The sequence below is a fragment of the Aulostomus chinensis genome, chromosome 12, assembly GCF_037954235.1.
Source record: "Aulostomus chinensis isolate RoL2024-O1b breed Wild chromosome 12, RoL_Achi_v1.0, whole genome shotgun sequence".
Lineage (NCBI taxonomy): Eukaryota > Metazoa > Chordata > Actinopteri > Syngnathiformes > Aulostomidae > Aulostomus > Aulostomus chinensis.
The window spans coordinates 10,024,746-10,039,747 of record NC_141331.1 but is presented as its reverse complement, the minus strand read 5'-3'; the positions used below and the strand labels follow the sequence as shown (position 1 = coordinate 10,039,747).

The window sequence follows — 15,002 nt, the reverse complement described above, 5'->3', positions numbered from 1 at the left end:
AGGTGATAGCCAGTACAGTCTAAAGTGAGTAATAGTCAAATCCCTCAGGTATCAACTAGGCAGTTAGCATCACCATGGCAACCTCTAACTGCAGCTGATTACACATGATTCAGATCAGCTGATTCCGACAGACTCTCTGATGCGACGTTTACCAAACGGTTGGCTGATATTTCTGTCACTCTAACTCACATTTGAACTCAGAATATTGTTTGGACACAATTGTTTCATCGTGCATTCCACTCATACTTTTGACGTAAAATCTCCGCACTCCTTCTTTAACATCAGCTGTTCAGTGATCAGAACTGTTACCTCCTAGAGGTTTAGGGGGCAGGGACATCAGAATACACCTGCTTCAGACAACAAAGGGAGATTATTTTGAGGCGAGGTGAGGATGGGGTGGGGGTGGTGGGGTAGAAGGAGGTCAATGTAATTACAGACTCCAGGGAGATGGCTTTATTGAGGTGATGCCTGACCCCAGGGTGTGTGCTTTTCTTTGTCTCCCATCAGAAATGTTCAGTTACTGTAGGCAGCATGTCTGTAGGTCAGGATCGTAATTAAAGGGTCGTCTTCAGTGTTTTCAAGTCAAATAAAGAGTAGTAAAGCTACATGCCATGTAAACTGATCTCATCTGTGACTGCAGTAAGGACTGTCTCGCTGGTGTTTGCATTAGTCTCCATCACTTCCTTTAGATTTTTACTTTTGCCTTTTGCTCTGTTGTATCTCACTAAGTGGTATTGTTCTAAGTGCATTAGTCACTGTTGTTTTGTTTTGTGTGGGAGTGTGTGCGTGTGTGTGTGTGTGTGTGTGTGTGTGTGTGTGTGTGTGTGTGTGTGAGTGTGAGTGAGAGTGTGTGTGTGTGGTTTGAACATCCATTTTCTTCAAGCGTAGGGTCTTCAAAGCCACGATAAGGCCTCTCCTCGGGCTCAGTCACACTCATAATAAAATTACAAGTCCATGTATGTCGTTCTTCCTCTCTTTCCCAGAACAATTAACTGTGTCTGACAGTGAGCAAATGAGCCAAAGAGCCGGAGCATTTGTCCTATCTGCACTTCAGATCAGTTGCTATTAGCGGTCGTGAGCACCCCCCTTCAATCTTCCTCAAATGGAGAGAGATGAATAAAAAGTGAGCACTAGAAATGAGATTACTATACTGGCAAGCTTTACTGCTGGAGAGATGAGATTGAAACATTGAAAAAAAAAGTAGTGTGTGTGTGTGTGCGTGTGTGTGTGCGTGCGCGCGTGTGTGTGTGTGTGCGTGTTTGTGTGTATTTAGAACAAAATGACCAAAAACAGTGGGCAGATGCAGTACTTCTTAACCTTAATTAACAGACATCAGTCACTTCACTCCCACTTAGGAGCTCTCTGTAACCATAGCGATGCTAAGTTTGGCAGCCAGTGAGCCCAAGATGCATCTTTGCACCCAATGGCTCACTCAGATACAGTGACAATGAAACAGACTTTAAAGAGGCTTTTTAATTACTTGAGTTAATAAATGAGTAAAAATATTAATTTAAAAGTTAATTGATTCTTAGCATCAGGAGGCAAACTGCGCTCGTATTTCCCTTGCCAGCTTCTCCATATATCACAATTCTGGTTTCTTCAGTTTCCTTGATGTAAAAAAGATAATATTTTTGCACTTGTGACCTGACTTCCTGCTTTCAGAGGAAAGATTGTCTCATACATTGTCCCTTCTCACTCAACGCCACCAGAACTTTGAGCCAGAACTTTGATCCCACTGTGGTATTGTAGCGCCATCTAGTGTTTTTTAAACAAATACATACAATGAATTTCATTTCCACTAATTGACTTTAAATTGATTTAGTCTAACAACACAAACCAATAATCATATCATCATAAAATGAAGCGTATCTCCTCTGAGGGCCTGGCGGCTTTACAGGGAGAATTGATTTTTTTTTTTTTTAAAAGAGGAATGAAAATGAACTAAATAGAGAAATAAATGTGACAAATCCTTGAATGATCAAGCAGTGTTCCATGACTGAAAGTTGACGTGTGAGCAGCATTCACACGGACACAGAGCTGGGTCTGGCAAACTATTCCTGAACTGGCTGCTTTGTTACCTTGCAATGTCAAACACAATAGTAATTGTTCTCAGCCTACATAGTGTGTAGTATAGCAGTATGTTAGTCTATACAGTTAAACCACTCTCTAGGTGCCTCATTAGATGCATCCATACAGCAACATTAAATCACCAGAGATTAATACTTCTTTCTTTTTTTTCAAAGCTTGATTATATTAAATCATTTTACCTTATGGTTTATTATTGAGTGCGTACTGGGTGAGATTTAACTGTGTTATTTTCTGCCTCTCTCATTAAGTGTGCTGGCCAAAATATTAAAATGCAGCCCAGTTCGACTCCACTGAAAACTGCAACTCTATAGAGTTCAAGTGAAGATTATTAGTGTCCGGTGAGTGTATCCGTGTAAAATTTAGCATTATTCCTAAGTGCTATCTCTTTTGGTTATAGGGACAGAAATAACTGGCTCCAAAAGGTTATGAATGTATGACATTACAAGCCTTACCTACGGAAGCAGAGAATAGGCAAAATGAAGGTAACGGCATCAAAAAAGACAAAAAAAAAATGCTTGATTATTTTTCAGTGTTTATCCCAAGATAACAAATCACATTTTGTGACTATAACAGATCGATTCATGTCGTCATCTCAAGATGGTGAGATAAATTAACTAGATATCTCATTTACTCTCCGAGGAAAAACTTTTTTTACCCACTTTTTTGAGAAATGAGATAATTTCATACATTTCCCATTAAGCTGCTCAGCTCCAGTAACACCAAGATCTGGTGGAAGGTAAACTGATCATTGTGTCCATGTAGCCTTAACAAATTTAGGAGCACAATCTGGTTTTTTTTTTGTGTGTTTTTTGTCAGCAAACAATTTATTCATCACGTTTTACTTCAACTCCTGAAGTAGCAGTCGTAACAACAACAGCAGGAGCGGTCCGAGCCGAAAGAGGCGGGGTTTAGGACCCTGAGGATAAGCAGCTATGCGTGTCACATGACAGCGTGAATAAAGCAGCGGTTCTCTCTTAACAGCACAGACGTTCCGAGTTAGTTATCTCTGAAACACCCGAAAACAAGTCGTAGAGACGCAAATTGGCGATGGAATGTTATTAGGCGGAGTCGTGAGAGGCGGGGAGTCAGCAGGGATGTCTGCGGGTGTCCTACTCTTAGCAACAGCCTGTTTATCTGCCTTCGGGGTAAGAAAAGTTGAATACCTGAGTGGAGGGACAGAAAAGTCAGCTGAAAGCCCCTAAACCTCTGCTTCCTGTTCCTTGTTGAGAGGACTATGCCTTGTTTTTATAAATAGTCTCTGGATCCAGGGCTAATCAATATGAAGTGTTATCTTTAATCAGTGCTGGTGTCATACTTTTGCTGGGCTTACTCAAAAATGACAATCCATGGAAGGCAAGAAGGACCATACTTTCAATTAATTTTCTAATGCTGTAGTAGTGAATAGCTGCCCCCCCCCCCGTGAGAATAGGTTGATATAGCTAGATATGTCGAGAAATGTCGAGTGATTTAATTAACTTGCAACTTCAAGACGTGGCATTAAAAAAGTAAGAAGTGTGGCATTTTCAGGCTTCCACAACAAACATCGGCACCTCTCGGTTTCTCTTGCAGGTCTCAGGAGAGAGATCATTCTCCATCAACTACAACAACAACTGTTTCCTGAAGGATGGAAAGCCTTTCCAGTACATCTCCGGCAGTATTCACTACTCCAGGATCCCACGCTTTTACTGGAAGGATCGGCTGCTCAAGATGTACATGACTGGACTCAATGCCATCCAAGTGTAAGCTCCCCTGTATACATACTTCCTGTGTCTCCTCGTTTCTTCACTGACGACTGACTCCATACAGATACGTGCCCTGGAACTTCCACGAGGCCACGCAGGGGGTCCAGAACTTCACAGGGGACCGAGATTTGGAGCATTTCCTGGATCTGGCCAATCAGACGGGTCTCCTGGTCATCCTGCGTCCAGGTCCTTACATCTGTGCAGAGTGGGAAATGGTGAGAAATGGACCTTTGCATCGTTTATGTCAGTGCTCTCGTAGAAGCATACATCCGTGTATTTAATCACCCACCGAAGATCATTGCACTTACAAACCCAGTCTACAACATTGCTGATCAGGAAGTTGATAAACAGAATGCACATTGCCAACAGATCACATGACCTCGATGTGTAGAGATGTTCTGATATAATTTTTTTCTCTCCCTCTCTGAAACCTGAGAGTGACTCTGATGAGCTATGTGGAATCAGGGGCCGATAATGGAGGCATTTCACAGTCAGAACATCTCAGTGTGAACATGTCGTGTCTTAGAAAAATAAGATTCCATCAATCCAAATTAAAACAGAGACCACCTTCTGATTGGATTACAGCAGCTGCACCAGTAGAACCTGTGTGGTCATTATTGCTCTCGTGACTGACTCTTGCACGGTTGTGATGCTGCTGCCATGGCAAAATCCATCCACCGACAGAATGAAATACAAAAACCAGCAAATATCGCCTCTGTGCTAGTTCTTGCTGCAGTTTAGGTGTCTCCTGGATGGCTCACATTCAGAAGTACATTCCAATTCTTTCAGTGTGTGGGGGGGTTAAAATCTGTCGTTCCTTTCCATCACAGAAATATTCCTGGTGACGGGCAACAACATTTCAAGTTTACATGAATTTGTGAGTGCTGAAATGCTAAATTTTAAGCTGATGAAGTCGTTTTTCCGCCCTTACAATGAATTCAGACAACCTCTACTCTTCAGTGACATTGCATGTGACATTTCCTCATCTGGGTAATATTTCATCTTTATATGATTCCCAGCCTGCTTCGATGGTAGCAAAATCATACTTTTATGGTACTTTGAGGAACATAAACATCGTAGTCCCACGGAATCTATTTCTCAATAACAAAAGATTTAGAGATAACATAAAAATAACAACACGTTACTTTGACAAACAAAACTGGGCAGAATTTATATTACTGTCAATATTATTATTGTAGAAAGCATCTGGTTGTGACATGTTTGACATCATTTTTTTTCCCATAGTTTTGATTGAACAGCCCAACTTTCCATCTGCTCATCTAAAAATGCATTCTGTGTCTCTTCCAGGGTGGACTGCCAGCGTGGTTACTCCAAAAACCAAACATCATACTACGCTCAGCTGACACAGGTATAACAAATATAAAAACTGTAACTGATATTTTTTTGCCGCTTATTCTTGTTCTTTCCTCCAGATTACCTGGAGGCAGTCAGCAACTGGCTTGCTGTTCTCCTCCCCAAAATGAAGCCTTGGCTGTACGTTAACGGCGGTAACATCATCAGTGTCCAGGTAACTCTGTACCTGAGAGGGATTTGTCTGTAATGTTCTGGATAAATTAAATGCTAAAAGTCTTGATTTATTTCTAAACTACAGGTTGAGAATGAATATGGAAGTTACTACGCGTGCGACTACAACTACATGCGTCACCTGCGGACTCTGTTCCGCTTCTTTCTGGGGGAAGACACAGTTCTGTTCACTACTGATGGAAACACAGACAAAGAAATGACCTGCGGGACTCTGGAGGGATTATATGCCACAGTGGACTTTGGCACAGGTTGGTATTGTGTTGAAACACATTAACGGATCACCTGAGTTAAATCATACAAAACGCTCCAACCGATTGTATTTATTTTCTTATTCAGACACCAACATAACTGAAGCCTTCAACCGGCAAAGACGGTTTGAACCCCGAGGCCCCTTGGTTAGATACATGTGATGTTTTTATTAATTATCATAATAGAGCAATGCAACTGAAAACATGCAATGGGAAACTGTTCTGAATGATGTTACAGGTGAATTCAGAGTTCTACACTGGCTGGTTGGACCACTGGGGAGATCAGCATGCCATGGTTGATGCTCAGAAGGTCAGCAGAGTGCTAGCACAAATGCTAACCATGGGGGCCAACGTCAACATGTATGTCCCCACAAACCCTTCCAAACCTTCCTCCTCTCTAAACAAGTCCAGCAAAAGGATAAAGCTGCTCTGATTCTGGGTCTTTGTAGCAAAAAAAACTACAAGGTCAGATTTGTTATAGGATGGTTAGAGCTGCCAAGAATATTAGGCTTCCACAGCAAAAATGGAAAGGCAAAAAGTGCATATTTTTAATTAAATTTAAAAAAAAAACACAACAATGTATACTTGGTTTAAAGCTACCATCAGGCCGACAGCATGGTGGCTTAACGTTAAGCCCCTCCCCTCCATCAGCCACCATTTTATGAAATATGCAATTTTTCTGTCTGAGCAAAAATAGAAAGTACTTTTTTTAAAGCAATGTAAATGAATGTAGATCACTATAAATACAAAAAAAAAAAATTCTACCAAAGGAACTTGAGGCTTTTACAGCAGCAGATAACCATTGCTCCACAGCATCCTGGTTCATGAACATTCTACCTTAAATGGTTACAACATTATGTCTAATATTCAGATTTTCTATGGAGAAAATAAATGGGATTTTCAATAACAGAACCCCACTCTTCATGATACAACTTTTTTCAGCAAAGTTAAACTCAATATTGTGGCTTTTAAATATGTTGGGTTTTTTTGGGGAGGTCAGTAGCACAGAGGAGTAAAATGTGTGTCGATATATTAAATTATTATTATTTTTAAGCATCGATTGCACCGGCAAAACTTTCCAGTAGCATCTTTTTATTGTTGTTTTCGTTATGTCTGTCCAAGTCTCATCTGCAGATGTACCACTTCAAGGCAGTTACTTTGATGAATGGTAAATTTCATTTATCTTCACCATCTATGTTCTCAGGTACATGTTTGAAGGAGGTACTAATTTCGGCTACTGGAACGGTATTTATTTCTGCTGCTCTCAAAAATATTTAGAGTATGGCCCATCTCGCAGCTTTCATCTATGATAAAAGTCGACTGCTCTCCCTAAGGTGCTGATCATGACTCCAGGTTCCGCTCAGTAGTGACTAGCTACGATTACGACGCCCCGCTGTCGGAGGCAGGAGACCCCACTGAGAAGCTGTTGGCCATCAGAGATGTCATTAAGGAGGTACAGCACATCAAAGCACCACCCGCTGAGCCCGATGTCCCATTTATACTTTGATATGATGAAGGCGCCGCTGTTTCTCTGCAGTTCAGAGAGATTCCCTCAGGACCCTTGCCACCAGCAACTCCCAAATTTGCTTACGGCTTCGTCACGCTAAGAAAGGTAATATAATTTCAGGAATTTATCGCCGGTGACACAAGGGGGGGGAAAAAAGGTGTTTTAGAGTGCAAAATAATACCAATAAAGCAACAATTTTTTGAAGGTGGGAAACATCAGCAGCCTGTTGAACACGCTCTCCCCCCTCGGGCCTGTTGAGTCCAAGTACCCTCTGACATTCGAAGAGATGAAACAGGTACATTCGTGACTGTAAACCTCCCGACACATGGAGAACTCCCTAGACTGTTGTGTGTGTGTGTGAGCAAGCTGCCGTGTCTATTGTGCTACGTGTGCAGTACTATGGATACATGCTGTATCAGACCACGCTGCCCAGGGACCTCTCAGAGCCCACGCCACTTATCTCTCCACTGAATGGGGTTCATGACCGTGCATATGTGTCCGTCAATGGGGTAAGCCTTCACAATGAACTTTTGTCTGGAAATTCATTTTTCCAAAAACATCATCAGACATTCAGGGTTATAAACTAGTTGTATTCTCTATACTGACCAAGAGTGTGTGGACAGGTTTTCCAGGGTCTGCTGGAGAGAGACACCATACTGGTGATGAAGATCACAGGAAAGAAGGGGGACCTTGTGGACATCCTGGTTGAGAACATGGGCAGGGTTAACTTTGGCAGCAAGATCAATGACTACAAGGCAAGAACAAAGACCGTGTAGAACTCACTCCATTTTCCCCACACACACATTCTTCTTAAACCCCTTCTGTTTTGCTGACATTGTGTTTACTTTACCATTGTTTCAGCTCGCACGGACCGAAATGCTAAAAAAAAAAAAGCCACTGTTAGAAACAGAGATCCAAAAAAAGACCACAGTGATGTACAAGAATATCTCCAACAATCCAACAAGCCTTTTATGTAGTATTTCAAAAAGCATTGGATTAAATAAAATCACAATTAAGTCAGTTTCATTGAATATCACTGTATAAGTTTGAGGTTTGGTTAAAAAGGTCTTAAGTAAATAAGTTGTATATAAATACCATAATAAACGGTCAGATGTCAAGTATATTAAGTTTTATTGGACTTCTACTCATCACAGTTACATTTAACATCTATTTATGCCTCGCAGACGAGACCATCGAGTGTGCATGAGCTCTGTTGAGAATTCATCTGGAAAGGAAACGTCTCACATCTTGCTTAGCTTGTCATCCCGGAATGTTCATCTGTTGTTTTGACTCCAAGTAGACAAAGTATGAGCGAATTAAATCTTTTCCAGGCAGCGGCTGTGAAACCCTAATGCTGTTTCTGATTCTGGGCTGAGGAATGAAGGATGCAAAATTGCACTTAATGTGCTACAGACTAGCATCAGGTGCCTGTTGCACAATTTGCTTATGGCCACATGTAAGAGGCACCACAGATCGGAGCAAAGTTTCGGATGTTGTCTTTGCCTCTAGTGCAGTTTTTGGCTGGGAAGATTGTCCTGAATTTAACTTTGAAAACCTTGCCTCATATTTTCTGGATATTTAAATTCTGGTTCAATCTGTGAGTTATTATTTTAACTGTCAAAAGGTGCCTCCATGGGTCTCCAGAGTCCGCCAAAATGCTTAACCTAATGCAGCTTCTACTAGAAGTAATATGTATATATTTCCTTAGTTTTCCCATTTTAGCACTAATGCTAACTGGTTAACAGTCTATGTCCTGCAGGGCCTCCTGAGTAACCTGATTGTTGGCAAAGACACCCTGACTGACTGGAAGATCTACCCTTTGGATATTGATGGAGCCATAACTGGTGGATGGTCTCAAGCCCTCACCAAAGCACAGAAGGAACCCTCGGTCGGGCCAACCTTCTACATGGGGACACTACAGCCCAATGGCTTGGCGTGGGACACCTTCCTTAAGCTCAGTGGCTGGACCAAGGTAGCGCTACATCTTTTAGGGCCTCTGATCAGCCTCTTGTATCTCTTGATGTTTCCATGATTCTTTTTCTCCTCCATTAGGGTCAGGTGTGGATAAACGGTGTCAATGTGGGACGATACTGGCCAGCCAGGGGGCCACAGCAGACCCTTTACATCCCTGGACCCCTGCTCAGCACCACACAGCCAAACAACATCACAGTGCTAGAACTGGAAGAGACATCAGCGTACTTAAGGGTTCTCTTTATGGACCGACCTGAGCTCAGTACTCTAGCTGGGAAGTCTTGACGGTGTGTTTCGTAACACTGGTCTGTTCAGAGTTAGAGGAATATCTCATCACAATGGCTGTTTAAAGGACAGGACTGAATAACTCTGACTGAAGCCAAGTCAAAGCGTTTGTCTAAACAATTCACCTTGCGTATGGGCAGCTGCGTTATTCTTGTAGCACAAAACGTTATCTGGTTGGAATTGTCAGTATCAACAAACTTGAACACAGCAGCTTTACAGTCCATATTGATACAATCATCATTTTGTCCTACAGGTTAAACAAAAACAAAAACAAAAAAAAAGAAGTTGTATAGACAGAATAATATTTTATTGCGTTTGCTTTTTAATTTACCAGCAGTGATTGCACATAGAATTATGCTGACGTTTATGTTTTCATACAGTATAACGTATGCATCCTTCGACGACTGTGATTGAATTGAAATGTCACAAGTTCACCTGCCATAATAAAATTTGAAATGGTTGTTCTCAAAGTTATTACTGCCATTTTTTCCGTGGGTGTCTTCCACGACTGACCGCCGTAGCGTGACGTCGGGTTTGCGTTTACCTGCAAATGGCGTCAAATTCTTTGATTTGCAGAACAACCTCCATTCAAACGAATTCAGAGGGTTTTCGCCAAGATTCCATCTGAATTAGAAAGAGTCCTATTAGAGGTAGCTTCCAGCGAATGTCATCTAAACGGGTGTTAGGTCTTCCCTGCGGGAGCGTTAGCTGTTCGGTGCGCTTTGACGCAGCGAGGAGTGCAGAAGGAATAATCGAGGTACTGGAATGGGATCTTCCCTTGCAGAGACTCTCCACACTGCCAGCACCTCCTGTACACACAGACACACAACAACGCAGAGAGAAAACATTTTAGCACACATTCTTAACAAAACATTAAATGTGAATTCATGGTAAGGGTCTTACTTGATGTTAGAGAGGCCCAATCCTGTTGCAGCTGCCTGCTCTGCTAACCTCCTCTCTGCTGCCAAAGCTCTCTAATCACAAAGAAAAAACATGACAATGAAATCAACGGCTTGAATATCGGAAACTTCCATCTCAAAACATGTCTGCGGTGCCTGCTCATTTGAATCATTCTTAGTCTGTCCATACAAAACACCTGAACCACAAAACATCAGCAACTGAACATTTAGTCACCTTTTCACGATCGCTGAGGGAAGCAAACCTCTTCTTTTCCTCAGCCTCCAACTCTTGCTTCTTTTTCTCTTCCTTCTGCGTTTTCTCTCGCTGTTTTTTCAAAGCCTTTTGAGCCTTTTTCTTTTCCATCTTTTTAGATTCAATCTCTGCTGTGAGTGGCGCGGGAACCTTGAGATGCACGAGCAGAGAAGTGTTCAGATTATATTTAATGTGATCCACATTGAAAACGACACTCCGAGCTACATACCTGTGCCTTGTTGTAGTCGTATCGGTCAGGATTCTCAGCCATATATTTACGAAAAACATTTCTTGTATCTTTGTCGGGGGCCACGGTATATGGAGTCTGTCCTTTCTTATCCCTGTAAAACAAAGTTGCAGCGATGACACTTAAATCTCTCGAGCATCTGCTATGATTATACTGTAATATCACTTGTATCACACTATTCTTTTCTTACCTGAGGGCAGGGTCTGCTCCCTCCTCCAGCAGTATTCTGACTACTGCCTTCTGTGCAGCCGCTGAGGCAACATGTAGCAAAGTGAACCCTGATGAATCTATGCACTTGTTAAGAAGAGTCTGACTCTGGGTGTCAGCAGGGTTGCTCTCTGACCTCTCTGGATTCTCTCCTGATTCACGGAGGATTCTACTTAAACCGTCTACATCCCCGACCTTGCAGGCTGTAAAAAGTGCATCCCTAAGGCCAAACTCCCACGACTCATCTGCAGAGTCTGTAGGGACAGAGACTTGATGAGAATCTTCTCAACAAACCGTGTTACGTGAAGTTGCAAGACTGAGAGGCAGATGTTGAATAGCGATAAGCAGCACTAACCCACCTTCTTCTTGTTTCTTGCTCTGTGCTTTCTTCCCACTCTTGCTCTTTGATTTTATCTCTTGAGGGATTTCTTCTGCCTCTGGTTCTTCTTCAGCTTGACTTTCTGCTTCAGTGTTACTCAAACCTGCCACACCTACATGAGAAATGAATTAAATTTGTTTAACTTTGGATTTCCATAATAAAGCGCTGCTCGGATGTCATGCTTTTGTCGGCCAACCTGTAAGTTAACATGGCCATGGGTTCCCTCCACCAAAACCAATGGGATTTTTATATTGGAAAATCAACTCTGGCAAATGAGACCTTTTCCATTAAGATAATATCATTTAGTTACTTGCAAGCAACCTCTGCTTTTTTTTAAGACACAAAAGCAGGGGAATTCATGCGTGTGGTATTTACTGATTTATTTTACGTCATGGAACAAAACTTCTATTATAACTGACTACTATTTACTATAGACCTTATAAACCCAGCAGACTTTGAGATAAAGGAACCTGACCTTCAACATCGCTAACCTATTTCTGGGTTGGAGGATCGTTCCTGCGCCACTATGCACACAGAGAGCTCAATCATCTCATACGATCACCCTCTCACCCTCTTTTTCCTTTTGATTTTTCTCCTTCCTCCGCCTCCTCCTCTTGTGTCTGGAGGGTTGGACGTCAAACTCTTTCAGATCCAGAGTTCCTATTGTCAGCTCCACCACGTCCAGCTGGATCTCACCCTCTTCTTCTTTATCGGAACTATCAGGTTTATCTTCCTCTAATATAAAACCAGGAAGGGTTAAGATGCTAAAATTTGTGTTGGGACTGTAATGAGTTTGCATCAAATTTCAGGAACTTGAAAATTGTGCTCACATGAATGTCTCCTGAACTCACCTTTCTCTTGATCCGTGTCAAGTTTCGCTCCAGGGTTGCGACTTTTCTTCCACGCCTTCTTAGAAACACTACAGACTGCAGACATGTCTGTGTCCTTCCCTGGATCAAGATATTTTGCCAACAGTAATGATGACACCCTGGCTGTACCACCATAAGCCCATGTGTTATTATTTACAGCATATAAATCAGTTTACCGTAGATCTGAACAGTGGAAAGCATCTCATGCACTCTCTGGGTTTCTCGAAAGGTTGCCCTGCGTGTGGCAAACGGAAGAGTGTGGACCCTGGGATCTTTTCTGTCCAGAGGAGCTGTGCGACCACCAAAAAACATGCTTTTATTGTAGCTTGGTGCTCGGATAAATACAGCAGAAGCCTCCTTCAAGTGTTCAGCCCAGCTCGCCAAAAGATCTTGAATGTCCTGCAGAAGGTTACAGAAGTGAATGTTGGTACAAGAAAAAAAACATCCTGGTGATTTACAGGAATTTATTTGTACATGCAGAACTGTAGTTGGTCAGTGCAGCTTATAATTTTTGGATAAACAATCATGAAAAACGTCTGTTTTCATAAAGTGGCACGCAAAAAAGGAAATAAGTCACCCTGGTGGGAGATTATAGCGCTAATCTTTTTTTTTTTTTCCAAAAAACAATTCAGCCAAAAGCCCTCAACTTGGCTACATAGACAATCACATGCTAAAATAGATCAGCCTCTTTAGAAACATTTGGTCTGACATGTACTGTATGAGGAATTCATGGGTATTAAAGTAAAGAGAAATGACTGTGCAGTTAGTTGCATCATAATCTTGCCTTGACAAGCATTGACTCATTGTGTCGCCTCAGAGCAGCTCCTGCAGACTTTGGTGTGTGACTGCGGTTTTGAGAATCCCTCAGTCCTTGAGCGGTGCCACGCTTTGCACGTACAGTGTAGCGGTGGAAAGTCTTGTGCTGGATGACTTCTTTTCTGTGACATAAGGGAAGCCAAAAAAAGGTTTGCACAGACTTAGCTGATGAATCGTTGGCCATATTGTGCACTCGAACCAAACCAGCAAGAAGCGATTCACTCACCCCTGGAACACGGCACCTGCAAAGTGGCCTCCACCTGTCATGAGGATGATCCAGACGGTGCTCTTGCTGATAGCCTTTAGGGAGGAGCCCACATCTTCTTCTCCATCAGACTGAAATGACAAAAGAAGTGAATGAAGTAAACCCAAAGTATGTCGAGATATGAACAGTACACAACACTCACCTTTCCCTGGAGAGCGCAGCGATAGACTGACAAATACTGTCCTGCTGAATTCTGGAAAAACACTTTACTGGAGAGTCGACCAGTGATTAAACTGGTGTTAGCTGAGCTCTCGTTATCTGTACTGGTGGTGTTACTGCTTGTTCCCCCGCCGTCCCAATCAGACTCTTCGTCCTCTGAGTTGGACTCTGAGCCAGAGATACTAGACATATCCCCTGTGGAGTGATAATCACCAATCAGTCAGTTGTTTGCTCGCAAAACATGTCCAACTCAAAGCTTGATTTGTTCTCACCAGCTCCGGTCCTCATCTCAAACTCCTCGGCTGTGACTGGAGGCATTCCTGACATCTTTAGCCTCAAGTTAAACCGATGCCAGTCCAGCTTGTAGTGCTCCATCTGAAATTTCAGAGACATCCTTTACTCCAGATGTGCTCATGTACAGTAGTCAGTAGACCAACAAAGCCTTTGGATGGTCAGAGAGAAGGTTGGTTCCAGTCACCTGATCCTCTCGGGTAGCGAAGGAGCACCTGCAGGCTGAACACACCATCTTGTCCGACACCTCTCTAACCAGGCTACTCTCCCAGTGTCTCTCATCTTCTGGCTCTTTATCTTCCAATTCTGTGTAGAAGACATAGGAAACTAGAAACACAGTAGTAATAACCCTATTACACAACAGTTAAAACATACACATACCATCTGTGGCTGGCACTGGGTTTGCATTCTGTTTCTGGACCGGGTCCACTTCTCTCAGTCCCACCAAAGCCTCATCATCTGGACAGAAGTTAAAGATGGACCGGTAGTCACAAGCAGCCATTGTTAACGCCGGATTCATCTCATCACCTGTTATGATTTTAGAGATGTATTAATTGAAACTTTAACACATCCTTAGTATTTCAAAACAACAGACATGGTTGTTAATAATGCAGTGATTTTTAAAATGATTTCCTTCTGGTCTATTGCAAACTTGAGACTATACAAAAAAGTTGTTAAAAATTATACTAATCCCATTATGACATTATGCTTTCAAGGCACTGAAAATATAGATAAATAAGAAATGATTGTGTAATGTTCACTTTTAACCGAAGAGGTGTCGAAAGAGCTTCTACGCCTCATGGGAAACGTCACTTTACCTGAGATACAACTCATTACCGTACATTACATCAACTACAGAGTGACAGAAGACATGACGGACATAAGCTAGTAACAACATGCGACACCATCTTACAGTTTACACTCGAGAAAAATTAGTTAGCTGACATAAAGAAATCTGGCAATATGCTTTGAACGATATGTGTAGTAGTGACTTAGTGGTCACTACCACCATAAAGCCCACTAATACATGTGTAAGTATGATTTACTACCAACAAGGATAAAGTGCTGAATGAAACATTACATAAAAAAAACCTACTGGATAGGGAGGTCCGAGACGTGGCGCTGACTTTCAGTCCTATTTATCTTTGGACACTTCGGTTAACCGTGGTAAACTGCTAGCTGCTTCTCTGGAAGTGTGTGGCGGTTAGCGCACCTGCATTACAGCGCATTA

At 42.2% G+C, this 15,002-nt stretch overlaps 2 protein-coding genes across 3 annotated transcripts; one reads left to right on the top strand and one right to left on the bottom strand.

Annotated features, from left to right (window-relative positions):
- The first annotated feature begins 3,056 nt into the window (after positions 1-3,056).
- glb1l (galactosidase, beta 1-like) lies at positions 3,057-9,854 on the top strand. The gene is made up of 16 exons (XM_086220016.1): positions 3,057-3,233; positions 3,658-3,827; positions 3,895-4,045; positions 5,139-5,199; positions 5,264-5,358; positions 5,443-5,623; positions 5,712-5,770; positions 5,862-5,983; positions 6,828-6,868; positions 6,958-7,076; positions 7,161-7,235; positions 7,336-7,425; positions 7,526-7,639; positions 7,754-7,885; positions 8,890-9,102; positions 9,183-9,854. The coding sequence occupies exons 1-16, from the start codon at positions 3,141-3,143 to the stop codon at positions 9,384-9,386; spliced, it is 1,920 nt and encodes a 639-aa protein (XP_086076142.1). The 5' UTR covers positions 3,057-3,140; the 3' UTR covers positions 9,387-9,854.
- ankzf1 (ankyrin repeat and zinc finger peptidyl tRNA hydrolase 1) lies at positions 9,651-14,969 on the bottom strand. Of its 2 annotated transcripts, none has more exons than XM_086220014.1 (16): positions 14,868-14,969; positions 14,153-14,299; positions 13,959-14,077; positions 13,753-13,855; positions 13,464-13,675; positions 13,283-13,392; positions 13,025-13,178; positions 12,417-12,639; positions 12,223-12,321; positions 11,942-12,106; positions 11,352-11,483; positions 10,976-11,246; positions 10,768-10,879; positions 10,521-10,688; positions 10,290-10,360; positions 9,651-10,195 (listed from the first exon to the last, which is right to left on the bottom strand). In XM_086220014.1, the coding sequence occupies exons 2-16, from the start codon at positions 14,289-14,291 to the stop codon at positions 10,069-10,071; spliced, it is 2,205 nt and encodes a 734-aa protein (XP_086076140.1). In that variant the 5' UTR covers positions 14,292-14,299; positions 14,868-14,969; the 3' UTR covers positions 9,651-10,068. The 2 variants fall into 2 exon arrangements, with proteins under 2 accessions (XP_086076140.1, XP_086076141.1); XM_086220015.1 differs by having other exon boundaries at positions 14,153-14,230; positions 14,868-14,953.
- Between the last annotated feature and the right edge of the window lie 33 nt (positions 14,970-15,002).